This window comes from Trichogramma pretiosum, unplaced genomic scaffold, assembly GCF_000599845.2.
Source record: "Trichogramma pretiosum strain Unisexual culture from Peru unplaced genomic scaffold, Tpre_2.0 scaffold9, whole genome shotgun sequence".
Lineage (NCBI taxonomy): Eukaryota > Metazoa > Arthropoda > Insecta > Hymenoptera > Trichogrammatidae > Trichogramma > Trichogramma pretiosum.
Window position 1 is genome coordinate 1,728,326 of NW_019641697.1, and position 27,956 is coordinate 1,756,281.

At 37.2% G+C, this 27,956-nt stretch overlaps 3 protein-coding genes across 6 annotated transcripts; 2 read left to right on the top strand and 1 right to left on the bottom strand.

The window, feature by feature from the left end:
• The first annotated feature begins 1,649 nt into the window (after positions 1 to 1,649).
• LOC106651515 lies at positions 1,650 to 5,678 on the top strand. The gene is made up of 7 exons (XM_014370042.2): positions 1,650 to 1,681; positions 2,883 to 3,097; positions 3,403 to 3,645; positions 4,206 to 4,304; positions 5,061 to 5,192; positions 5,267 to 5,418; positions 5,486 to 5,678. Exons 2-7 carry the CDS (start codon positions 2,894 to 2,896, stop codon positions 5,610 to 5,612), a joined length of 957 nt encoding a protein of 318 aa, XP_014225528.1. The 5' UTR covers positions 1,650 to 1,681; positions 2,883 to 2,893; the 3' UTR covers positions 5,613 to 5,678.
• Positions 5,679 to 7,487: 1,809 nt separating this feature from the next.
• LOC111694360 lies at positions 7,488 to 8,000 on the top strand. The gene is made up of 3 exons (XM_023462266.1): positions 7,488 to 7,582; positions 7,642 to 7,735; positions 7,800 to 8,000. Exons 1-3 carry the CDS (start codon positions 7,488 to 7,490, stop codon positions 7,998 to 8,000), a joined length of 390 nt encoding a protein of 129 aa, XP_023318034.1.
• Positions 8,001 to 12,111: 4,111 nt separating this feature from the next.
• Positions 12,112 to 27,524, bottom strand: LOC106651333 (serine/arginine repetitive matrix protein 1). Of its 4 annotated transcripts, XM_014369774.2 has the most exons (13): positions 27,143 to 27,524; positions 19,229 to 19,343; positions 18,609 to 18,822; positions 18,157 to 18,508; positions 17,632 to 17,938; positions 17,278 to 17,544; positions 15,452 to 15,784; positions 14,977 to 15,371; positions 14,348 to 14,890; positions 13,824 to 14,271; positions 13,508 to 13,746; positions 12,861 to 12,880; positions 12,112 to 12,481 (listed from the first exon to the last, which is right to left on the bottom strand). In XM_014369774.2, exons 2-13 carry the CDS (start codon positions 19,316 to 19,318, stop codon positions 12,372 to 12,374), a joined length of 3,318 nt encoding a protein of 1,105 aa, XP_014225260.2. In that variant the 5' UTR covers positions 19,319 to 19,343; positions 27,143 to 27,524; the 3' UTR covers positions 12,112 to 12,371. The 4 variants fall into 4 exon arrangements, with proteins under 4 accessions (XP_014225260.2, XP_023317994.1, XP_023317995.1 ...); XM_023462226.1 differs by lacking the exon at positions 12,861 to 12,880; XM_023462227.1 differs by lacking the exons at positions 12,861 to 12,880; positions 27,143 to 27,524 and adding an exon at positions 24,187 to 24,267.
• Positions 27,525 to 27,956: the final 432 nt, after the last annotated feature.

Below are 27,956 nucleotides of genomic sequence, written 5' to 3' on the forward strand. Positions count from 1 at the left end.
CAACTCGACGATACATCGTAACTGTTTCGCTCGTCGAGCGCGTATAGAGCATAGCGGGATGCTGCTGCTGCTGCCTGGCACGTGTTAATTTCGAGGCGCCTCGCGCCGCGCGCTAATCACCATACGCACCAGCGCGCGCTCCTACCTTCCCGGAAAGATCTTCAGAAAATTATGACTTTTCTTGATCGATACGCGCGCCATGCCGAGTATAGTACGCGAGATTTTAATTAGCGCCAAATCACATTTATTTATTTAATTATATTCCGAGCACGCAACCAACACTTCCAAATTATCCTAATGTACGTATTTTAATGCGTCTGTACAGATTTTAATCATTTTTAATCGCAATCAGAGCTATAGCAATATTTTCAACCTAATCGCTTTATTTTGGCCACCCAGATGAGTGTATATGGATAATTACCACTAAAACACAATTAGCAATCATTTATCGATAGTTTTAACAGTTTAGTTAAGGAAATCAACAGAACCTACTTTGCTTCTCATTATTTTCATTTTCACACTCGGATGAGAATTATGCTCGCCTCGTTTTTTTTTCTCCTATGCTTCTAAAATGCCGAACCGTTATGATGTTACATACTTGGTTCAACACACGCACGCTATGCCGTTTTCCATTACAAAACAAGAGTACGGATATCTATATGTTAAGCAGCAAATTTTTTGTCGCAAATACGTTTGTGAAATTACACTTTTTAGTGGCACGGATAATTACGTTAGGTGCAGTTGCCACGACGAATGACTGCAATATATGATATGATCATACAGTGTACTTGAATCAAAAACACCGGTCCCGATTGCCCTGTATCCCATGCAATCCCCGTGCGGTCGTCTGAATAATATGTGATGTCACTGTATCAGAGAATAAAATGTTGTACGTTTATTGAGCGCATCTTATGAGATTACGTTCCGATCAGACATTGTTTGTCGCTCTTGCGTTGAGCTTTTTAAAAATGTGTGCATGGAATTACTGTCGGGTCGGACGGGTGCACGAAAAAAAGATTCAGAGCAATCGTGTGCACTTTTTCCCTCTTACGCAACGTACTTTTCTTCCATGGAAGGTTCCACAGGCTGGAAAAATGCTGCAGAACTGGTTCGATGCGCAGTGCCTCAGACGGACTTAACAAAAAGAAAACGAAATTCACCTGCGATCGGAGCAACGGTATTAAATGCGCGCGATTTACGTATACTCGCATCGCAGCCGCAAGGCTCGATGCTTCTCAATGGTATTTCCTGCTTTTAAGCGACATTCGACGGGCTCACATATTTTTCTCACTTAATTTTGACTCATTTTATTAGTAGCTCGTGGCATAGGTTCATCGTTTGGCGTTTCAATCGGCTCATCGTGGCATAATGATTTAAATAATTGCGAACGAGTGTCTCGTCGCGTATACCGCATAATTATCCGGCTTCCTTAATCGATGACACCGAGCGAGATGCACGGGCTGCTTCGTCGTGACGGGCCCGATAAAAATAAAACCCGAAGCAGCGCAGCAGCAGCAGCGAGATACGCGAGCCCCACTCTTGTAACGGGCCTCATGCAGCGCTCGGAATACACCATACATAGGAGGGAAAACTATAAGAAGCACCGCGCGGCAATTTCGTCTTTCAGAAGCGCACGAGATATCGTTTCACGCACAAGTTCGATTTTTACAAGTGGAAAATAGTGAGTTTTTGCATTGATAATTTGCCGATAGTGAATACAATTAATAATATATAGTGATGATGGGTGCATGTGTTGTCAACTTGATAGTGATGCGGCTCGCGCGTTTAAATTCTTTTTTTCTTTTTTTTTCGCAGCGATTAAAAAAATACGTGTTCTTATTTTTTACATACAAAAAATTTGTGAGAGTTAGTTGCGTGAAATGTTGATAGAGGTGTTGTTATTTGTTGTTCGACATTCGTTTAATTATTTTCACGAAAATGGGCTCTTTTAGAGCGATCCTTTAGAAAGTTGAAATCTACGAGAGGCCTCATCAACATTTCATGTATTATGTTCTGCTCGTCGAGCACTGCGAGGAAAAACAGGAGTTATGCGTTTAAAACCGAATCTATTATATGCGGGAAAATATAAGAAACTAATGTGCAAAATTGATGGTGAATTTTTGCAAAACAGCAGTAGGTCGTGACCGCTTTTGAACATACGGACTTATAACGGTGTCTCCTTGCGAGTATATACTCGCGGCTGCGTGGGTCAAGAAACCCATAGCCGCGCCGAGAGAGAGAGAGAGAGAGAGAGAGAGAGAGAGAGAGAAGTGGGCTATGCTCGCGCGCTGCAGCAGCGGCAGTCTCCTGCGCGCGCGACTGCCGAAGCTCGCGCGACCCACTTTCATGGTCAAGGTTTTTGCCTGCGCGCGTATATATCGATCGGTAACAAGTGCCTGGCTAAAATACGATCGCAAACAAATTATCGGTTTGTTATTCCAACGAGAAAATCCATGACGTCGACGCAGTGCCGTTTCCTGTTGGCGTCGTTATGTATGCGTTCTACGGGCCCATTCGATTTACACTCGCAATGATCGTCTCTGCGCGTGCATGCAAAAAAATAACTACATTGTTGTTGGCGCACCGGTGATATTTTGTTCGCTCGCGGAGCTCGCTCCGTAACGAGGAGGAAAGAAAAGAAATGCGTAACACTTTCGCGACACACACGCGGTCTAGTTGCCAATGTAAACTAAGAGAAAAGTAACGATCCTATGTAGGCAGACAGTATCGCGCGCGCGTTAGCCAGGCAACAATTTCGCGTGCACCCGAGCATTGTATATTATTGCGCTCAGAGGGGAGAAAGTCGTCGTAAAGTCAATTTACGTCACGCGAGTATCATTTTCTTCATTTTTTGTGTTTTTTTTCCCCCTTTTTTGCAACAGATACGTCAAACATGGAGAATAAGAAATTGTACGCTCTGTGCCTGATGGCGTTGGTGATGGGTCAGACTCTGGCGCTGCCGCAGCTCGTGCAGCAGCAAAATCAGCAGCTGCAGAAATCGATCGAGGCCTCGGCCCGAAAATTCGCAGAGAAGCCAAACGCATCGAAGAAGGTACCGCTCGATGACATTGAAGATATCAGCACTAATTCCATTCAAGTAAATATTTCATTTACTTAAAGGAAAAAAAAAAGAAAATACATACTTACTCGCGCGCGTTTATAAATATGAATACAAAGTATGCCGAGGATGAAATCGCTCTTTGTACACAAAAAAGCGAAAACCGATTCTACCTTTGCTTTCTTCTTTCCGATACGCGTGCTTACTTTCTCAGCGATGTGCATTGCTTTTACCGGGCAAAACGATTTCGTCCTGTTTTTGTTTCACGCGCCATGCTGATGAGGTTCATTGAAACATCAGAGGAAAAAAGAGGAACAACGCGTGGCTTCTTTTTTTTGTCGCAGGAGAGCGGCGGAAACGGTTTCTCTTGGGGCAGTGTGCTCGGAATGCTGATGCAGATGCTGCTCGGTCAAGGAGGCGCCGTCGCCGGTCCCAGCAAAAACGACATCGACGAGGGCGTGCCCTCGAGCCCTTGGGCCAACTTCTTGTCCGTGGGATTGAGAGTACTAACGGCGCTCCTTGGAGGACCTCAGCAGCAGGGCGACGGCATCGATAAGGTTGACAATGGAGCCGCCAGTCCTATGCAGGTACCTTAGTCTCCCTGATGATCTTACTTTTTATTATCGTAATTTATTTTACATTAAATGAAATTTGATCCTTAAAACCACTTCCCGTTGAGAGCAAAATATTATTAGTTAGAACATGGAATTAGAGAGTAAAGAAGTAAAGAACATCTTAAGAGTATATTACGTCTAGCTTATTCTTATAGCATCGTTAAATATTCAAGTCTTTTCTTTCCTGACTGCACTAGACCTATTTACTATTTTTGCACGTACTATATTAACTTATCTTATTTCTCATATAAAAATTTCATGTAAAAATTGCCTCGTTTATGTATTTTCTCTAATTCATATTTATGATTAAAGTAACAAGATAATACAAAAACCTAATTGATAAAAAAGCATGCAAAGTATTTTAAATCTTACAAGAAAACACTTTATATTGTTCATTAATATTTAAAAAATAAATAATTAGTAATATGTAAATAAAATAAAAGAACTAGTAAATAAGTGAATAGTAACTTTTTAAAATAATATGTAAATATAAAATTACCTAAGTATGAATGTGATTTCCCGTCAAAAATTAGGAATTGTCGAGCAATATATTGAGAATGGTGCTGGGCGCGTTTCTGGGACAGGGAAGGAATCCAGATCAGGTGGCTACGATAGCCAACCAAGCGAGTGAGGTCAGTAGTTAGTGTACTTACGCACACGATGAACTTCTTCTTTACTTTTTGTTTGTAACACACACTTATACATACACAACACACAATGGCGAAATGTCAAAGGTTTGTGCGTTATTTTTTTTTTCTTTTTTTTTTGTAACTAGTATAATTATTTCAAGTGTCCGTCTCCGTCGTAATAATGTGTATATTGAATGCCTCTTGCGTCAGTTTAAGAAAGAAAGGATGTAGAAAATGATTCCTTGTTTATTTTTTTGCGTTCGTAGATATTTTGTCATCTTAGCAAAGGAAAATTGAGTAATATGCATAATGTATCATAATTGTAGTGTACATAATTTCTTTTCCTTAGCCTCGTTTTGACAATTTTTTCATTTTTTTTTTTTTTTTTTTTTTTTTTTTTTTTTTTTTTTTTTTTTTTTTTTTTTTTTTTTTTTTTTTTTTTTTTTTTTTTTTTTTTTTTTTTTTTTTTTTTTTTTTTTTTTTTTTTTTTTTTTTTTTTTTTTTTTTTTTTTTTTTTTTTTTTTTTTTTTTTTTTTTTTTTTTTTTTTTTTTTTTTTTTTTTTTTTTTTTTTTTTTTTTTTTTTTTTTTTTTTTTTTTTTTTTTTTTTTTTTTTTTTTTTTTTTTTTTTTTTTTGTGACGAACGACGGTAGTAACACAAACTGACAGTCGCAACTTAACGACGACAACTTAACTCACTCGACTCGATAACAAATTAAAGAAATAAAAAAATAAAACGATATAAATCGTTCCCCAAGCAGTTCATCCATATAGTCATCAATCTGTTGGACGCTCTGAAAACGTCCTTCTCGCATCGTTCTCTCCAGGCTCGATCGCTCGGAAGGAAGGACACAGTCTCCGAAGCAGCAGCTGCGTCAATAACTATGCTCAAGGTACGGCCTATTTTTTAAAATAATAACTTTATTGATAATTTCTGTTAACCTCGTTGACTTGCATCGGTCCGCAGGGTTACGTAAGGTCAATGAAAGCCTTTAGCGGCTACGGGCGTAAAGAGGAAGAGGGTCAACGGGGATGTGCCGAACGTGCTCTCTGTGAAGCAAGCGCCGAATGTGCAGCTGATACCCATGGAAACACCTCGATCTTCTGTCAACTTGGATCGTAAGATTGCCAATTTTTCCTTCTTCTTCATCGCAATAATTTATTCATCGTTTTTTTTTATTTTTAGATACGCAACGAGTTACATGCTTCAGCGACAGAGCGGAGTTGGTTTTGAAGCTCTTTACGACGCAGGTCGAAGAGGTCGAAGTGGCGAGGACTGTCGAACACTATTCCTCGATTGTAACGCCGTTTAATACCTTTCATTGTGAAAAAAATTTTCATCGTCATTGTTGTATGCGGGGAAAAAATAATTTCGGTATTTTTCCCAAGTATATTAACTTCATCAACTTCATTTTCTAGATTTTTATATTTATGTAAACGTGACATCTCATTTAAACGACATTTTTTTCATTTGTGCGATTTAAACAATCTTAGTATTAAATTTTTGCATTTATTTGAAAAAATATAGACTGAACAAAACTCTGGAAACTTAGAGCTTAGAAAATCTAAGTCTTTGCTAGAGTTTTGACAAGAGTCAAAAACAACGAGTTTATTTATTTATAGTTGTTCAACGAGTATAGATTTATTTATAAATTTATCTTAATTATTGATTTTCAAATTTAAATTATTGTGAAAGCTGTAATAATATTTCCGTTAGACATTATAAAGATGTCAATTTTCTTCTGGAGTATTGCATTACTTTCACAGTTACTTAATAAATCGATTCATCGATACTCAAGATTAAATGTGTATATAGAGGCATACAGAATAAATTTTGTGCATGACTGGAATTGTATGTTATAAAATCAAGTATATTTTTACTATTATAATTATAAAGTGTAATTGTACGTGTATGTGTTGAGATATGATGTTATTATTTATTAATAAAAATTGAATAAAAAAAGTTAATACCACCAATTGGACAATTTTTCATTTTACCTGGCTCTTTTATTTCAAGAATAAATTATTAAGGATTAATAAAATGTAGGGCGTATAGTTTAAGGCCCGAACGCAGCGATGGTCTTAATAGCGGCTTCAGAAGGTGTTCTTTATGGCACGAGTATCATACTAAATTTTATAACACTGTGCTAAGTTCATATTTATGACCCTTTTTCCGAGTCATTAGTCGCAGTTTCTGGTATCGCAGAGTTTTCTTAAAGTGTGGATCATTTTCATATGGAATTTTCCTCTGAGCAGTAATTTTAAATTTCAATACAAGGTACTTACAGGAAACTAATACTATATATAGGAAATAATTGACGAGCTAATTGCACTGGCGTTAGTTTCTAGCTTAATAGTAAAATAGAAGAAGAATTTAATTACAGTTTCCCGAGATCATTATAATAATTAATTATATTGTATCAAATTATATTAAATTATACATTAAAATAAGAGTATGGTGTAAAGTTTGGTAATATTTTTACACTAAAGTTCTGATAAAATACTTAATTTTAAAACAGTACGAACTTATCATCTATTATTTAGGAGTATTAAAACTTATTAAAACTTATTAATTGAAAATTTTCCGAAATTATTATTATAAAAATCAAGCTAAATATTTACGCTGGTTGAAACCATGAATATTTGAATACTTCTTTATTTTTTTAAACCGCAGTTTTTCTAATTTTTTTGATTCGAATCATAAAATTAATTAATTTATTCAGAGAATAAAAATCCTTTATCAAAAATAAATAGAGGTTCAAAATTTATTAGAATAAATGAAAAAAAAAAACATTGATTTAACAGTTTATTCGACAGTTTATTAATATGTATAAGTTGCATGAAAAAATAAATCAATGGCATTTTTCATAAATAAAATTGTTCATTTTTAAATACTAACGTTATGCACTGGTTCGAGCTTACCGGTAGGTACGCATGTCACTATCCCATTATTATACGTAAGCACAATAAACTTCATACCCTAAAAAGTTTCGCACGCGCGACATGCAGCGTATAATAATCACTAGTTGTTGCTATAATTGTCCAGCGCGGAAGCTTCCGAATAAACCGTAAAAATTTCACGCTCTGATGCTTATCTGTATAACAACAACGACAACAGCATCGACCGCCAGAAAAAATCATCAGTTCGTTTTTTGATCTCAACCTAAGCGGTTGTCGCAGTGCACGAAATGACGTTCAAAGCGTTGATAAATAAATTTCACGACGCATCAGCGATGCAACCGGTTGAACGTTACCATCCTGGACATTATGAGTCATCGCATGGGTGAGACACTCATTTTTTATTCGTTTTTTTTGAATGATTCCAATTTAAAAAATTCGCAGGTGGAAAGGCAAAGGTGGAGGTGGTGGAAATAGTGGCGCGGCTCTTAGTGCATTAACCTTATTGGCTTTTCTATTTCTCGTTAATGTCATGCAGGTAAATTATAATAGTATTAAAGAAATTGTGAAATTAACAAATAACCTTGAGAAAAATTCCAAAGCAATCGTTGATGGAGAACAATATCAATGAAACAACGACGCAGACTACAATTTTTCTGCGCGATGAAGTTGAGCCGATATCTTTGACATCTCGACAAGATGAAGAACACAGTGTGGAAGTTGGAGACACAGATTTTACCGAAGAATCGGTAACAACTGAACAAGAACAAATCCATGCTCGGATGAAAATTACTTCGAACTAAAGGAAAAGTTTATTTTTAGAAAAATTTTACTTTCGTGAGAAAAATTAAATAAAAGCCCATCGAATAAAACACATTAATATTTTATTATTTTTTTAAACGTGAAGATTTCAATCATATCGCATAATATTATTTAGCACTCGAAAAAAGTATTTACTCTTTTCTTTCTTTTAGCTCTCACATGGAAAGTCATCTTTATATGTACATAACATTATTAGAAACACTTAAATATTTCTTTGGTAATCTTTTCTTTTCTGACCCTATATTATTTGTAATTAATGCGTAGCATCTCATTATACTAATGCTTTTCAAAATAATATGTACGGATGCTATAGTATTGCTCGGGGCGGAGGCGTCTTTTCTTTATACATCGCATTCGTGCTATTACGGTTAGTTTTATGGAAAATTTCGAAAAAAAAAGTTTTTTTTATAAAATTCGAAAAATTTGGTGGGGTTCGGTACATTAGTTTCCCGGGTTCCTTAACCATTAAAATTAATACTCTGTAGTGATATTATTCTCAGTCTGACTCTTCTTGGCTTAGTATCCTAAAAAATTCAACGCAACACATTATGGGATTTCAACACACAAACAAATGACCATTTTTGCCTATTTTTGTAAAAATACCAAATAATTTGTTTAATACAAATTTTATAACTCTTGGCTAAACTTGATTATGCTATCAATCCTTTATGTGGCATTTGATTCCAAATATCAATTTAATCATAATTTCATTTTCATAATTTTGGAAACCGACAGCATTACTTTGAATCTACTTATTTTCTTGAAAAAATATTAAGAATATAATTTAATTTACAAAATTGGTATTTTTACTTTAAACAGACTAGATTGGTTCTTTATTCTACGATTTGAGGTCCCATTTCAAGATGCATCAGATTTTAAGGTACTCAACCAATTGGCGGAAAAGGCAAAAATTATATGCCAAAAAATTGCTTTAACTCTAGTACCTATATACTTAAAGATAATGTGACTAATTTTTATATTATTTGCTATTATAAAAAGGGGAAAAGCCGCTATTAAAATACAATGTATACCAGTGTAACAAAATCACAATAATTTCTAAATTTTTTATTTTTATAAGACAGAATCATTTTCATTGTTATCATCTCTAAATTGTAAATGGCAAGACAAAGAAGTTGAAAATTAATTTTTATACTACCATTGATAACATGAAGTGTTTTTCATTATGCTTTGATTGATCATTTCATACATACCTAAAGATAAGTATACATTATAATCATTTTTGTATTCTGATACTTTGTTGATTCAAAAAAGTACATTTAGATGTTCATTTTGAATTATTCTGCTTATCAACTTTTTATAAATAGTAACGAATATATTTTTTCATGTGAAGGTAAATTTATTATAGTTAATAAAATTTACATTAAAAATCAAGTCACTAACGATTTCATTTTCTAGATTTTTCAAGTATACGCTACTTTTTGATCAACTTTTTTTTGAAATTACATAACAAAAGCGTTTATTATCTATACAAAATATTACATGTACATGATTACCTATTCTTGTATTTTACTAAATAAAATTCTAGATATTATGAACACTTTCTGAAAAAGAAATTCCACTTAAAATATAATTTGTAGCATTCAATACATTATTTTATACGAAAAATAAAATTTTTTGCAAATCAAATATCTTCCTCTCATGAATAACAGTTTCGTATGTACATGCATATAAATCATCTAATTTAACTTCAATAATTAATACATTTTACACAACATTCTCTTAGGATTCAGTAACAAGTATTGATCTATGATTTTCCAAGCTAAACCCTCGTGTCAATGAATGATCACTAATCTTTTATTGCCGCAAGTCTAAATTACCATTCCTTTGAAAAATATTATGGAGTAATATTTATATAGTACATATATAGCTTGTATCGAAGTTTTTTCTATAAAAATGGTATGTTCTCTTTTCGATGCTCTAAACAGAAATCGACTTTATAAATAATATATTGATGAAATAATTTTACTTCATGATAATTGTTACAAATTATTATAGAACATTGCTTAATTTGAATATATCTAGGTCATGTTAAAATCATAAAAAAATTTAATGTAAAAGTATTTTTATTAACTTTTACTAAATTTTTTCAGAAAAATGTATGAGGTAGTTATTACAAACTTGCTGTTAAAATCTGAATATCGTGTATCCTTGATGTATTATCTTTTTTTACTAGTTCATATTTTTTTATATAACTGTAATTCACAAAAAATTAAGGCAAACCGATAAAATACAGTACATCATTAAACTCCTTGGATGAACAATATAAATTTTCATATTTTACCACATTTAAAAATCTCTAATTAATAAACGTACAAGAGAATTATTACTGCAAACACAAAATGCTTATTTTTATTGATGGCAGTTTACAACATTTTCAACATCATTATATAAGTTCAATGTTCTCGTTTGTAAAAAGTCTTAAATACGATGAGCAATACGGCAAGTCTTTAAAAATATATGATAACACATATATATGTTGGCGAAAAAATCAAATATTCTGTTGAGTTGTATAAAAATTCGATTCTTTATCTAAAAGTTTATATTTCATGTAAAAATACAAGTTCAAATACGAAATAACGACAATGGGGACATTATTTTAAAAATTTTTTCTTAAAAATGTACTGACAATTTGAAGCTGTAAAATCTTTTGGATTAACGTTCTTAAATTAATTACAATTCTAGACACCCAACTCATGTACCGTAGTTGCGGCAGCGTTGATGTTTAAACATGTTTTTCTCGTAATAATTTTTGAAATAAGGTGATAATTCAAAAGCTATTAGGTAGAAAAAATCGCAATAAAGAGGAAATTTTAAAAAAATAACTAAACTATTGGAAGAATGAAAATTTACAAGCACAAATTTAAAAGCTTTGTGGATGCATTTTTCAGTAAAGTCCAAAAATTCACATTACTTTAAAAGAAAAATATTCCTTAAAAATTTCAGATAAAAAAATTTTATTTCTATTGCACTTCAAGATAAAAATGAAATAAATAATTTAAAATTTAGCGTCAAGTTGATTAGATCAAAAAGAAAGTTAAATATTATGATATAATTTATTTCTTCAAATGCATAGCGTGACAGTGTAAATCAGGGTTTGTTTGTCAGTCACATGTAAAATTAACAATTAAGTACTGAATCACGATCCTCAACAGAATTATTTAGGTGTGGACACAAAGTATCAATAGTACTATAAAATTTTACAACCGAGTCTTATCATCGCCAACAGTATTTTTTTATAAATGTTAATAAAATTTATTTGATTTTTTTTAATACAATAATTTAAAATGGTAATAGTCTTTTTTACGAACGGACATTGTATTAATGACGTTAATGATTTAGTTTTCAGTGAATTCTTTAAAAAGCGCAAAATCAGTCATTTTTTTCAATTTCAATAACGAAGTACATGATTAATGCATTTGATATCTGTCTAGTTAACGATTATATTTCAATCATAACAAGTGTCGATAACTTATTTTAAACAAAGTCTCGATTGTTTTTAATTTTAAAGTAACTAACTTATCTTAATAATCAACTACCTACACTTTTTACATCTAAATCATTTGACTATATGATCATTTCATGGCTTATCAAATGATTCTCTTCATTTTATTTCAAATGCCATACAAATACATTTTTTAATTTCCTCATTTTATAATAAGGAGTTTTAATTCAATATCAACAGTGTCCAAATTTGAACAATTTTTTATGGAAAATTTCCAAGGGCACGTCACTCGTTTTAAAATTTCATTTTGCCAAAATTTAAAGTTGTCTAAAAATTAAAAGGACATGAAAATTGATAAAACAATCAAGGTCAACATGAATATCAAACCGAGTGATAGTTTGTAATGGAATCGAGTCTTAATATTGTCTTCTAGATACTCAATTCTTTTAAAAATAGTATCATACAGGGGTTAACGCGGAAAAATGTTACATATAGTATATTTCTCAACGGGTGCACATATGGTTTTTTAGCAAAACGAGGGATTATAGCACGAGCCGAAGGCGAGTGCTGTAACGAGTTTTGTTAAAAAACCATATCTGCACCAGTTTGAGATACTATTTTTTCCTACGAGAGCCTAAAATTAGCGGCAAAGTTGCGTATTTTAGGTTAGAGTGGGAAAAAATTTTGTTTTCAACAATTAATCAACCAAGTATCGTAACGATAAATTTTGAATACAAACTTTTTTTGTTTTGGTCTAACATTTTTATCGAAATTTGTAATTATGCTACCAACCAAAAAAAAGAGTTTACCAATTACAACTTTTGTACACATTACACTCTTTATTAGTCTTCTGTTTCGTCCTGAGATATGATACTAGACCGATTGGAGCTTACGTCGAGGTCCATTTCGAAAGGTTTTGAACCCCTGTGGTGGTGCTGCCTCGGATATCCCCCTGGCGGGTATTCGATACTCGGGCTCCCGTCGTGCGAGCTGTCGTCACTGGAAGTAGATAAACAAATTTCTATTTAACTTCGGTGGTTAGTCGACAAACTATTTAACCCCCCCTAGGCCCATTTTATCGTTGGTCTGTGTGAAACATTGGCAATGGACCTTATCCATTTTTCAAACAGGTTGCTCAAATGTTCGTTGTGCATGAAAATTATTTATCATGAAATGCATGATTAGAAATGTAACTTTGAATGATGAACGTTTTTTTTTCATCAAGTTGTATAAACTAATACGTATAATATAAATGATATTGATTCTTATGAGAAATTTGCTTGTTAGTAGATTTTAGTATGGTAAATTATTTGCTATGATTGTTATTGATGATCAACTTTTTTTTCGCTAATGATTAATTACTTTTTAATTTACTTACTAGAAGAAGATGTGGATCTCCTTAGATACATATGCAACAGGAAAAAATTATGTTATAATTCATGAAGCATGAGCTTTTTTAAATTAACACTACTATGCACAACAGCTGGTAGTTTTCCATCAAGACAACATTTACAGTGAGTACCCAGAAAGATTCGACACAGATGTTTTAGGTAGTCTTAGAGCTTATCATTTTCATTTCAAGTATGAGTGCTCGGTGTATTGCCAACTTTGCTACAGCTTATACTATATTTTGTAAATACAAGTTTGTGGTCTACGTGTTCGTTGACAAACGACTACATGCTTAGTCATGTCAAATTTGTTCATTAATCGCATGCAACATTTAATTTTTACATAAAATTGTTTATAACGTATTTTGTATTTACAATTTGAATTGAATAAACATTTAAGAACTTATTAAAAGTTATCGATAGATACTGTTAGTAGTTAGTGTTAGAGAAACGAAAGTATACCAAGAAAGAAAAAAGGAAAAAAAATCGGATCGGCTATTGAAGAGAATTAATAATGACTATGAAATAATAAAAATATAATAATCAGTTTGACTCAAGTGAGGATGGTTTAACTCATGTATCGTAAAAAGCACTGTCCAATTTGAAAAATGGTCTAGATCCATGCTTTTTGCGTTACCTTATGACATTGCTTCGCTCGGCCGTTTGCACCGCGGAAGGATTGGCAGTCTGTTGCTGGCAATTTTCTCCGTTGCAGGCGTTACTGTTGCGCGATCGGCCGTTGCCGCAAACCATCGAAGACGAAGAGCCCGACGAATGATGATGCCGAGCTCCGTCTCGCTGCAACGAGTTGGCCCGACGCGACTCTTCGTGACACTCGCAGCGGCATTCCTCCGGCTGCACGTAGCTGTACTGACCCTGTCGCAAAAATCGATATTTTACCAAAGTGCGTCCATCAATGGTGGTGTTGGACCTCGAAAGGCCGGTTTAGATACCATGCTTCCGTGACCAGTCGCGTATCTGTCGTCGTCCAGCCTCGGTATGGTCTGTATCCTCTTGGGGGCTTTTCTCTTCTCCGGTATTTCCTCGAAATTGATCCAGTTCTGTTGTCTGGCAACGTTCGTGCTCGGAAGAACAGTCGTCGTCGTCAGTCTCGTCGTGGGCGCTCTCGGCGGCAACGGGGGAGGACTCGGTGATTTGGTGAAGCCGGGCTGGCGAGTACCGGCCGAGACTCGCTCAGCGAACTCCGTGAAACTGTTGTGGCCCGTCAAGGACGATCGGTGAGGCGATTTCAGTCGAAAGCTGTCCTCCCGCGGCAGGGATATGCGCATCTTGTCGCCTCGCTGCTGGTGCTCGTTCGCTTGCTGGGTGTGCTGGACGTACTCGTCGAGAAGCGTTGGATTTATCGGAGTCGTGGATCGAGGTCGTTCGATCGGCGTAGTTCTGCGGAAAAAGAATCGGTTTAATCACAGAGTTCAACGAAAGTTCCTATGGTAAAATGTGTGAGCGTGGTAGTAACTTTTTAACTTCTTGAAGTCTCTGCTTGACGGACAGTATAGGCACGGCTGCGCTTTTTTCCAGCGGCAGAGTCGTTGGCACGTACGGCAAATCTTCCTCGAAACTCTCCTCGTAACAAAGGCCCTTTTGTTCGTCGGGCAGCTCGTCGGCCACCTCTTTTTTCCGCTCGCCCTTTCCTTTGTTTTTCACGAACTCGATTTCGGCGTCTCGCTCCGAACCCGAGCTGTTCTTGTCCAAATCAGACGCAGCGCTCGGCGTTTTCTTCAATGACTCGGCCGGTAAGATCAATTCTTCTTGCTTGGGCTTCTCATCGACTTGCCTCGGTGGCGATTGAACTTTTGGCGCTTTGCCGTTGATCTCGACAACTTTACTGGGTGGCGGTGGAGGCTCCGACGTTGGCTTCGTTATCGAGCTACTTCGAGACTTTCTTCTTGGTTTCGATGCTTCGGATCGTTTACTCATCGACTCTTTCGATGAACTCGTTGACATACGTTGACTTTTGGTATCTTCCTTGTGTTCTTCTGTCGGTGGAGTTCCCTCGCGACTAAAAGCGTAAAAATAAATTTCAAATTGTTTTGCTTTCATTCATATCATTTACATTTACATTCACATGAAAAAGACAAAACTCGCCTAAAATTGTTTGCAAATTCTTTTTTTCCTTCAGTCAATATTTTGGAATCTCTGGAATCGCTCTTGGAAATTAATGAACTTCGAGCATGACCGTCGAGCGTTTTGACCTCATCTCCCGACGATGTGGACATTCTTATACTGTCCCTACTTAGTCTTGATTTTCTATGGTGTTCAATTGTTACATCGGTACAAACAATATTACAGGTAGCCTGGTGAGGACTCGAAATATCGTCGTTTTCATCTTGGAAGATTTTCGATGGGCTTTCGGGCTCAAGTGGTTTGATCGTTTCGTCCTCGGCTGGCAGTGGGTACTCGTCTTTGTACCTGAATTCATCGTTCTCTCCGTATAAACTTATGAAAATGACGTCTTCTTTGTTTTGACTAGTTCGACTTGGCTGTAAGAACAATTTAACTCGATATTAATCAATATTTTTCACGCTCGGTGTAGAAAATGATCGATAGAACTATATTTTACCGTTCGGAACTGATACTCTAAACTATCCAAATGGCCATTGCTACCATTTAAATGATCGGGTGTCCTTGTGCCTCCGTCACTCTTCTTTCTCTCCCTCTTTTTGAATAGACTGAGGGTCGAGGAGAAGACACCGCTTCCCAAGCGACCCCGGGACTCTGATCTCTTGGCACTGGGTGAACGATCGCCGCATCCGGAGCTTGGACGTCGTTCGCGACTTTTGCTTCGGCTGCGCAAATTTTCAGCCGTGTCTTTGAGGCGCATTACTAAACTAGGACGCCTCGAACTACCTGGCGTTGGTGAATCCTGAACGCTTGCGTTTCCCTCCGTTCGTCCCTATTTTGGCGATTCAATGGAAAAATTTAACGATCGTTAGTACGTTAATTGATTGATCAACTTGGTTAATAACTGTTGAACAAGAAGCTGAATATTACGTTGCTTGTTTAAAATACTGCCATGCATATGTCGAAATCCCCGAAAAATCCTTAATTAACGGGACCACTAAAAGTGGCTGCCCAACCGTATGCTAGGAAGCTGGAATAAGTATTTTTCACGCGTGGGCATATAATTTTCCTACAGCATTTGAAAAATAATTATTTCAGCTCCCTTAGAATACGATGGCACTTCAGTTTTAGTAGCCATTTGTTTTCAAATTCGATCTTAACTGAGGGATTTTTTGCGGACGTCGACATATATTATTTATAATATTTGCAATGGACATGCATAACTCATACACTCACACACGTACATACTTTCTATTTTATCACCGACGTGCATGAAGAAGATGAGATAGGTGTCACTTCATATTCAATAACATAAATACAGCCTATCATGTGTGAATTATGATTTTTAATTAAATACATGAATGTAATAAGTTTATCAAGTCCACTCTGAAGTATCGATTGTGTCATTGTATGAGTACCATGAGCTCATGGAATATCGATACTTCAGTAATCATCATCAAAAATCGTATCAATTCAGCTTCTTGAGAATACAATAAATGCGTGATTCTGATGCAGAAATAAAATTTCAAATAAGCACACAAAAATATCAAACGTTTGCCTAACTTGTTCATAAATGTTCATGGATACAGAGTTAAAGAAAAATTTTTTAGTTTAAAGCACACCCAGTTACGATAAATCTAAACAAAGAGAGAGCCAGGAATCAATGATTGAGCAATCGATTTTTTAATTGGCCAAATAAATCTGTGAGCTTACCTTCGCCAATTTTTCAAGGGAGTTCTTTAATTTGTAAAAAAAGTTTTTTTGCAAAGTCTAATCGTATTTTTTGTAAGTAATTACAATTTTATTGGAATCATATTGATTACATATTGTCAAAAAACGTTCTCAAACAAAAAGACCGTCAAAAATAAAAATCAACAAAAGATATGTGTAAATATATAATTATATGTGTATAACAGTATTTTATTGATTGGCATTTCGTTTTCATAGTAAATTCTTTGTCAGCCAGAAAAATTTTCAAAATAAATCTCTTTTCTATTTTATTTCTAGGAACTGACCCAGTGATCTGTCCAGGGAAAATTTATCATGCATGGATTTTACGAGAAAGTTTTGTAAGAAACTACGCCTGAAGTAATACAGTTGAATATTAAGAAAAATATCGAAAGAAAATGATAACATCATGCGTGTCAACTACAATAGCTCGAAAATAGCAAAGTGTAAAACTGAAAATTTTCCCTAGACCTGTCTCTATATAAACCGCTAATGTATAATAATAAATATAATATAATATAAAGAATCGGAACAATCATAACAATGCAACGGGCTGCATCGGTCATTCGCGTTTTATCTGCTTTTGTTCCTAACTACCTTGAAGAGCGAGGTAAAGCTACTCTTCCTCGAGACGGAGGACGGACTGGGCGTTCTCGAGCCCTCGAGCTCGCGTATCTTCTCGTGTCTCTGCAGCTTGGGCGTCTCCTGGTTGCGCGACGAGGTCGAGGCCGTGCTGGGGCTGCGCTTGCGACGCTCGTGAAGATTGAGAGTCGCCGGTGCCGGTGGCTTCTGCGTCACCAAGCTCGTTTCCGTCGCCTCCGCGGCGCCGTTTTCCGCCTCTTTGGGCAGCTTGATTATCGGTACCTGTCGATCAAACGGTTTTGCCTTCATTCAGCTGTCATCCTCATCGTCGGCTGAAAAAGCACGCAGCAACAGCGAATCGGCACTTACGTCGATATTGACGCGTTTCAGGACCTTCTTGGTGATCTCGACCTCGCGTCTGAATATCTCTTTCCTCTCCTCGCGACCCTGACGCCTCCTGGGAGCGTCCAGAGGGTCGGGCTTGATGTTGCCCGCGACAATGGGCAAACGCACGTTCTCGGGTATGAGAGCCCGGGTCGAGTCGGCCTCTCGCAGCAGCAGGATCTTGGCGATGTCGTCCGTGTCGGGTTTCACCGGCTCGATCATGGCGTTGTCGAGGGTCGAGGCGCTCCCGCAGAACGACGTCTCCAGCAGACATTTGTGCGGACTCGGCGATCTGGGGGTGCATCAAAGGTCGTGCATGAATTTACCGAAGCGCTCAGAGATAAAATTATCCTCCGCGGTGCATCCAACCTTCGATTTAACGAAGGCTAGCTAGCGCAGCTCTTTTTTTCTCGAATATAAATTTTATGAGACTTTATGAGATTTATAATATAATATATAATGTGGTAGGAGGACGTAAACTAAATCAGATAACGATGAGGATTCACTGACCTAGACGAGGCAGCCGAAACCGAGAGGTTCCTGTCCGAGACGGCGGAACCCTGACTACCAACCGAGGACAACCTCGAGGTCCGGCCGCTGATGTTCAGCAGGATGATCTCGCTGCAGTTGCTGTCCTTGCGCTCCCTCTCGCTCTGCTGTATCTTGATGCTGACCCCGTGCTCGGACTGGGTGCCGTCGTGCAGCTCGTGCCTGTGCCTCCGGCGCGACCTCTTCATCTCGCGGCGCAGGTCCTGCTCGTGCACCGGGTCGCGCAGCTCCAGCTCCTCGGTCGACGAGCGCAGATCGGTGCAGTCCTCCTTGTAGCCGAGCTGCAGCTGGCAGCCCTCCGGCGGCGCGGCACCTGTACACGGATCCGGCAAATCCAGCCCCAGCTGTCAATTTCCTACTCTCGCGAGTCCTAATAACACAGCAATTTATATATACAAAGCATCGCGACTCACCAGCGAGCAGTTCTTTCTCGGGCGTCGACTCCCTCGAGCCGCTTTCCTCCTCTTGCACGGATGAGCTGCTCGCCCGACTGATGTCGATCCTCGGCGTGGCCGGCGTCTTGAGCATGTGATGGGCGACAGCCAGCGGCGGTGGATGCTGCTGGTGCTCGACTATGCCAGGCATCCTTCCACCTACCGATGACGATTCGCCACCACTAGCGGCACCCTGTATTGTAACACACGTACACACACGCTCATATACACACATTATTTATCGATGAATCCCCTCTTCCAGCCTCGTTTCTACGCATGACTCAATCTTATCCATTGCCTAGCCGCAACAACTATTTTTTCCATTTCAAGGATTCTCTCTCGCATCGTCTGCGCTCTTCCAAGTCTATTTTTACTTCATTCTCTTTTCTCGCCATATTTTTAACTATTGGCAAAGAAGCCGTCGTAAAGGGTATTCAGTTGGATATTTCAACTATTTGACCTTGGGCAGGCTACACGTGCGTTAGAAAATCCCCATTAAAAACCTACTGCCCATTTTTATTCGCACTTTATAAATTGTATGAAAAATAAATGAGCGCATTGAAACGACGATTTTGCAACAACAACAACAAAATACTTACGTTTTCGACTTCATCGGACAGATCCTCGAAAGAGGCAATAGGTGCCGGTCCGAGCTTTCGCTGATGAACGCTTGGGACTCTTGAAGCCATTGTCGCCTATATTAATTTTTTATCGCTGAAAAAATAATAATAATGTACGATATTTTGAAATCGATACTATAAGATAGGAATTTAATGGTTTACGAGAAAAGAAATTCCAGTCAAAGAATTCATACAGTTGCATCGAGTGGTAAACCGATGACTCACAAGTGCCTACCGCTGACTGATAGTTCTATTTTTTGTACTTATAGTTATCCATCGAAATTGGATCAACTTTGAACTTTGACTTTATTTTTCTATCGTAAAAAGGAAATAGAGAGATGACTCGAAAATTTAACCAATTAAAAGTTTCTGATAACATGAAGAGTAGATTATGTATTTTTGATTAACCCCATCCGTGTACAAAATTACTCAGGCTTTATATGAAAGTGATTTGCCACGAGGCGTGTAATTGAATTCCACTGTACAACTGGGATTAGCTTCCAATACTCGCCAGTCAAAATTAGTTTCGATGACAGTTATCAGAGCGAGTAGATCCTTATTTTTTCTTTTTGCGAATTGTCTTTGCAATGTAACAAGGAACCTGTTGCGTTTTGCGAGCATCAAAATTTCGCTGAATGTTCCAGCACGTAGCGTCGCTAGTCGTTCACCCAGTGACCCTGTGACCTCGCAGCGTTTCGATTTTTGCCTTCGTCCATTTCTACTACTCGCTCACGGCATGTAACTTAATATGCGCTAAAAAGTCCAGATTGAATTTAATGCAAAAGGCCAGTAATCTAATTTTAAAGCTGCTGCTTTAATTAAAATGGACATAATACATTTATCTTTCTTTTCTCCAATATCGATCATTAATCAAGTAAAATCAAGTTTTGATTTAGACCTGATTTTCATTTTATTACGATATGAATGTATAACTAATGTAGGAGTAAACCGTTTTTTTTTTTTTTTAATAAAACTTGTTTTTTTATTTCTTACTGTATCGTTTACATAGTTGGAGCAATGAAAATTACGTCGGTCTTATAACATTTTGTGAATAAAATTTATTTAAGCAAACACTATAAATGGCACAAATTCCCGTAGAAAACCCATTAGTAGTCTCTCTTTTTCTCTTTTATTTGTATTTTGCAGGGTTAAACTCATTCAAATCGCTTAATGTTACAAGTAAGTTTTTTATCACCCTAATATACACTCGGCAACAAAATTATCGCAACAAAAAAATTCATCGAAATTTTGTCGATTTTCAAATGCTTCTATCTTAGGCTAGATTTATCGTATCGACACGCTTTTTTTTTTAATTTCTTGGAAATTTTGTCCTCTTTAAATCCATATAAATTAAGATAAGATTTGAGTTAATGTTGAGTTACCAGTAGTATTTGAGCGTGACCCTAAAAATTACTGAAAAAAAATGACTGTTTGAACGTGTACCAGTACCACAGTGATTTTTTTATCGAAATCTAACATACACCATCGCAAAGTGCTCTTTTGAACGAGTAATTTAAAAAAAAAAAGACCTCTCTACGATTTTTTTAACGCCCTGTAAGTCGATTTGAAGATACCATTTAAAGTACGTAAAATCCCCCGTTTACCTGAAATCAAGACGATTTTCTGGGCATTTTGCGTACATAAACCGTACCTTCAAATCGACCTACAGGGCGTTAAAAAATCGTAGAGAAGTCTTTTTTTTTTTAAATTACTCGTTAAAAAGAGCACTTTGCGATGGTGTATGTTAGATTTCGATAAAAAAATCACTGTGGTACTGGTACACGTTCAAACAGTCATTTTTTTTCAGTAATTTTTAGGGTCACGCTCAAATACTACTGGTAACTCAACATTAACTCAAATCTTATCTTAATTTATATGGATTTAAAGAGGACAAAATTTCCAAGAAATTAAAAAAAAAAGCGTGTCGATACGATAAATCTAGCCCAAGATAGAAGCATTTGAAAATCGACAAAATTTCGATGAATTTTTTTGTTGCGATAATTTTGTTGCCGAGTGTATATCTTTGAAGTTGTCAGTACAAATCCGTAGATGACTCATAAGTGTATTCACAAAACTAAGAATTACCATAGGGTGCAATATTTTCACGTAAATATTTTTTTAACGAAGCATAAGTAGAGCTTGCGAGTGCAGAATACGAAAATTCAGAATGAGGCATTCTTCGGCAAGTGTTCGTCTCTGACCCATATTGGTCGGGAAATCGTATAAATAGAATCGCGATTATACACGTGTCACTTAATCTGCCGACGCAATCAATTAGTTTATACGCGCTTGAGCTTATAACGTAAATCTATCATCTTCAACGTCAGATCGAGAAATGTCTGCTTCGTAACTCGCTGAAAGTCGTCGAGATATCAAAATAATTTCCAAACTAGCAGGAAGGAATGGTTTTTCCTGTCCATCAAAAAACGAAAAATATTTGAAGAATGTGTAGCTAAAATTTGTAGCTATAGAGACGTTGAGTACCATAAATTGCACACGTTTGATTGAGCATGTACAAAGCTCAGGGAGGTATGTCTGGATGAAGCATATGTACACGCGTACACCATGACGTCATCGCAGCACAATACCCATCGCACCTTTTCGCGCTTAAATATCATCATAATAATGTACAACTTGATTGGCACAAAAGTAAGAGACGATAAATTTCAATTACATCTTGCGTGCTAAGAACTTAATAAATTACTAAATTAACTACCTCTTAAAAAATGCTTGTGTTATCTACTAAATTTGTTGTGTTACTAAAATTTTGTTCGCGCAGTTTTTTATCTATACGTAAGTTGCCGCACATTGCAAGCTCACAAATACTATTGTAAATACAACTTTTTAAGTCAATTTGACGCTGAGTGCGTACTTAATCCATGTGATGCAAAAAGCGCGGCAACGAGAGCTTTTAATGCAATTTCGTGGTGCAAATGAGATAAAATTTCAAATGTAAATTTATAATAATCCGGACAAATAGTATCCGAACAAAAATCTCATCAAATTAACGAAACAACATTTCAAATGAAGTATTTTTGATTTTCAATCGATAAAGAAAAACAATGGAAGCTATGATATTTCCGTATAAATCGATGTCAGTACCTCGCGAAATAATCGATGAACAACTGCTCGTTTTAAAAGCATGCGAAATTCGACGATTTCGAGTTCAGAAATTACTCATCCAACTATAGCTTTTAAAAACATATGATTCTTGGGTTTTTCGTGAAATTTTAGACTTTAGCTATATCGATTGCTTACACGCACAGTTCTTCCGGGCCGTTGACAATTTTTTTAAAAATTAGATAGCTCTCGAAAAAGTTTCTCTGCTTTTCTTCCCGCTTCATTCAAACATATTATTTGTAAAATTTATTTTTGTTAAAAAGTATATTATACATATATGTAAGTATTACATACGTATATAACAATATAATCTGACATGAGAGCTCTGACTTGCTAAAACTTCTCTTTATCTTCCTCTTTTCTCTCCTTTCTCCCTCTTTAGGAGGGGTGAAAGCGCAATAGGGGAGGGCATGGCCCAGTTACACAAGTGGACCAAAGAGTAGAGAGTCGTCGTGTGGTTATCGACATCTCGCTCACTTGCTCGGCAGCTTGTTTTCTCCGCGAGACGTAAAACAACCTCATAAATATGTATCAAGGAAAAATAAACATATTTAAACCCATTCATACAAAATCCACGAGATAAAATTAATATCATGATTAACTATTGTCGACGACAAATAAACCATTCGCGCAAACATCAATTGTCTAAAACAACGATAAGGGGTACAATATATGATATTCAAACATTTTTATTTTGCAATGGAAACGTTTGGAAAGCTCAAAGCGAGGAGTTTATCGAGAAAATGAAAATCTGTGGGTCAGCATCTGAAGAATGAATAGAAATTCAAGTTACAATAATAACGTTGGGGCACCCTTTTTATATAAAAGTAAGCTGCCTGCCTATCAACTATACAATAGAAAATCTCTTCATTTTATATGCATTCCTTTACGAGTACACAAAAATTTTCTAAATTGTTATGCTCGATATTTTCAAATTCTATTGTGAATTTAAAATGAGGTTATAGCATGTATACAATGTAGATTTGGAACATATCGAAAACAGGACTAGATTGCAATAAAAAAATTTAGCCTGAAAAAACGTTGGTTGAAAGTTTTGTTTCGGCTTGTCGTTAATTCCGGGTCAATTACACACATAAAAATATGCTTTTTATTAAATGTTATTTTTCTCACTTAACGTTTAGCAGATTATATCTAATAAGCAGTCTTTAAATAAAGTTAGCAAAAAAATGTACATCCTAGCGACGTATAAAAACAAATTCAATGAGCACATAAAAATCCGATCAAGAAAAAATTCCTGGATTTATCTTTCATTACACCATAAATTCTCCATCACATTCCATCGTGACATCATAATCAAATTCAAATCATAAAAAAATTTAAATGGTGTCTCTTCGATTTAATGGATACATAACCCATGATCCTTACGATATTTTTCCGCCCTCGTCGTTAGACGAGAAATGATGCGGCTATGAAACCGGAAATAAAGAGCGAGTGATATAGTCGACATAGCTCAGGGCTGCTATATAGACTACACATGCTTTTTCCCTAGCAACTGAAGCAAATACTCAGTAAATGTGCCTGCCCTTGCCTTGGGAAAGCAACACGGGAGGATATCTGTGATGAACTTTCATGATTAAAAGGAAAAAGCTTATATGAACCTGTAGTAATTATCGTTTGCGAACAATGCCAATCAAATCCATCATCTGATAGTGAGGATATTTATATTCTGTATATCTTTTAAAACTAATTTAATAAAAAAAATATCATGGTGCGTAACAAAAAACTGGTAACAAGTAATATACTTTAAAACCCATCGTGAGGTGTGAAAAGCTCTTAGTTTCGTATAAAATACACACTTAGATTTAAAATCTGATTTTCACCGTATTATCCCTAAATAATTTTCTTTTCAAGTATCACATGTAGTATGAATATTAATAACTTGAATGCCTAAAACTTTCAACGTTACTTTAAATTATTTATTCAATATATAACTACGAAACAAGAAACTTTTCAAAAAAAATTCGATTTGAATCCTATCTTTAGTAGAACCACTGTACAATATAATTGGACATATAAAGACACATTGCAAAATCTCTATTCAATCTCTACTCTATCTCTACCAAAAATATTTACTATTAAAATTCACACGAAAAGAATAAATAATAATAATAATAATAAGATATAATCTAGTTTTATTTTGAAAATTCGATAGTTTAAGAATGGTATTTAAGCCCGTGATATAATTCCTATTAATATGAATTTGAACTACCTTTTTTCTCGAGAATTTCAAGTGGGTCGTATGTGCCAAATTGAACTTGTAAGTATTGTACAGAGTCTTAAATTCACGTCGAAGCTTTTTGAAAGAATCTTTAATCTACTAGTAGCCGGGTTAACTCCTGATTCCAGAACATCACTCCACGCGCTCGAAATAATAAATATTTTCATAATGCAAGCAGTCAAAAGTATACATACGCTCAATTAGGTCACTGACAACAATACGAATTCGCATGTGATCGATACCACGAGCTCGAGCTTGCCCTAATATTATATTACCTTGCATTATTAGCGAGCTATACCCGAAACACACGTCACGAATCAAAAATTTTTTGAATCCGATGGTTGAAATTTTTCATGATTCACGACGCGATACCCTTGAAACGCGAGCACATCATTTTCGTCTTGATAAAATATCGATTACCTTTTGCCACAAAACTAAAAATAGCGTACATTCCACTGCGAGCCGATGCAAACTTCCAATCGCTAGTACTATCGTGAAATGGTAAAAAATACAGCTATTTAACATGTTTATCTCGACCTGGATATCAGATAATACCGGTAAGCAATACGTTGTGTGTATGTACAGCGTCGTTTATTTTCAGAAACATTGGAAAAAGAGGAGCCATGTTTAACAAAGTTTTTTAAATCAAGTAGCACAGTGTTGCATCGAATATGATAGCTTTTACAGCGCAACTGACTTTTATTCAATTTGAAGTAAAATATACATGATATCTGTAGGTAAATGTATTATTATTTTTCTTCTTTCACAGAAGATATTCTACATAAACGTGTCGATTTGGCTTGCGTCTTCAATCAAGGTATATACTAGTCTTCGCGTCCCTTTAATCAAACTGTTGAGTCAGGGTACATTACCAATGTTTATGCACGCGCGTATACAAATAACAGTATCTCGAACTGGCAATTCTAAAAACAATCGTCGAATCGAGGAAGGCCTAAGTCTCTGCAAAAGTCGCACGTGTACCCTGGCTCGCGTATATATAGCTTTTCTAGATGACAAAACTCGCGTTGCATTAGGAAAAAACAGGAGCAGTGACGGCGGCAGCCAAGCACAGCGCTAGTCACGGAGCAAAGGGAGCAAGTCCAACGGGTTCGTTCTCCTCTGCGTCTCCCTCTCCGTCGCGCTGCAAAATCGATCGTGTCTCGCATCTTTTTTGTCTCGCGCGCACGCACGCGAGTTTTCGTCGAGCTTCGACTCGGGTCAAAGTGTAGTTGCACTCGAGTCGTAGCTCTTTACGAAGATTACCACCTTTCGCAGTCGCAATTACAGGCACGATCGAGACGCCTGCGTGGCTCGCTGCGAATTATACACCGTCGACGCTCGCATGGAAAATGTCAAGCCAGAAATTGCATGTTCGCGGTGCAGGGGGAGCAAATGTCATGACCGTCACGTTACCGCGTGTACGCGTGTTAACTCGCACGAGCGAGACGCGAAGGCACAGGACTCCCTCGCTGGCCCAAGGGTCGAAGAACGACGGAGCGAGCGAGTCTACGTGTACTGTTTTTCATCGGGAAATTCGAGTTCAACAACGCGGACCTGTAAGATGGACTCGATAGATCAGACGTCGATCCTCCTGCTATTATGTCAGCGCTCGATAAATTTGGGTTTCGAGTCAATATTTTATTTACACGGACATCGCATTAGTCTCACATGGAGCATTATTATTCCTCCTTGAAGCTGAACCTTTCATAGATTCATTCGAAATCCCGTAATACGTTTACTGGCTGATAAGAAGAGAGCGCGAATTCGGTACGCGCGTACTTATGTATGCAGTAGTAGCGGGCTCCCAGGCGACCCCAGTGCATGCATTTAAACTCCTCTTTTTTAACTAGTCCTTCCGCGTGCTCGAGTGGCCGCTGCTGGATGTGTCTCTGCGTGTACTTCCCGTTTGCCCGCTGAATGAAGAGTGGCTTATCGTTCGAGTATGTTTGCACGCGAGCAGGTAACTTTTTCTCCCAACCACATGCCAGATGACCGACTCTCAATGAAGCCTTACTGTTTACGCATTTACTCTACGCGTTTCAAAGTCCATTATGGTACATTAATCGCGTCGTTTTTACTGTTTGTTTTGGATTAATCACTATAGAGATGTTTGCACTTGGCGAGCATATCAATTTTGCGCTCAAAAACGTTCAGAAATAGAATCTGCGCCCAAAATTTTTTATACTCAAAGTAAGCCATTGTGTTATTGATAATAAAACGATAGGAGGGTGTAAAAGAGAGGGAGAGAGACAGAACGAGTGGAGTAAGACAATATTCGGCCATCCCAAAAGCGAAGTAAAAGTCTGATCCCGCGCTCGACCCTCATCGTGTCACATTGCTAACAGTTGCCTACGATTTGTGTGGGTATAAGTTGTTGATTCACGCGGTGCGTATTGCATAACGAACTATAGACACAAGACACATGCAGGTAGTAAAGTTCAACGCCACTTGGGATCTAGGTATATATATAAGCTAGAATATATACGCTGAATAATCAAGTTATACGAGCGCACTGGGACAAAACAGAGACTTACGAGGCTTCTTCGCCGTCACCTTCGAGCAGACTGTATCATTGGCGCTGGCGGATTATCCGAAGCAGTGGCCATCGGCCTTATTATCGCTTCCTCCTCGGATCTTGGTCTTCCTCTTCTGATCCTCATTCAACGAGTCGACGCTACGACGATATCGTGCACTCGCGGCATTAAGCACACAGGGAGAAGAGCAGCGCGAGACGGATCTCGCTCGCACGGCGACGATCTCTCGTATTCAAATGGGTTCGCCCACGTGACGATGAGCTTTTGCACTGGCTTTTGCACTCTCGGCCACTCGCACGCACGTCTGCAAGCACACACTTACGAGCACACGGCCGAACACACGTGACGAGCTGCGACGACGGCGGCCCGATGCGTTTCGAGTTGTGTCTCGACACTGACTGAACTCAAACTTGCGTGCCTTTCTCTCTCTCTCTCTCTCTCTCTCTCTCTCTCTCTCTCACTCACTCACTCACTCTCTCGCGCGCGCGACACGAGCGAGTCGAATTATTCACCTATACGGGTATCTAGGGAGAGCTTGCGAAAAAGCTCGCACTCCCTCTGTCGGATAGTCGCGCAAGCTCGTCCCCAGTACAGTGAGCTATTGCACACTCGTGCACATATGCAAAGGGTCATACGTGGATGTTTCATTATCGCTCTGTCTCAGAGACTCGTGTTCAAGAGGAAGAGAGGCAAAAACGCTTTTTGATATTGCTCAGTTGTTTGGACATGTAGGTCGCTTGCGTTATGCAGATTTGCATATAGTTGATGATTCCTCGAGCGAAAAACAGAAAAAATGTCTTTTATAACGAACGAG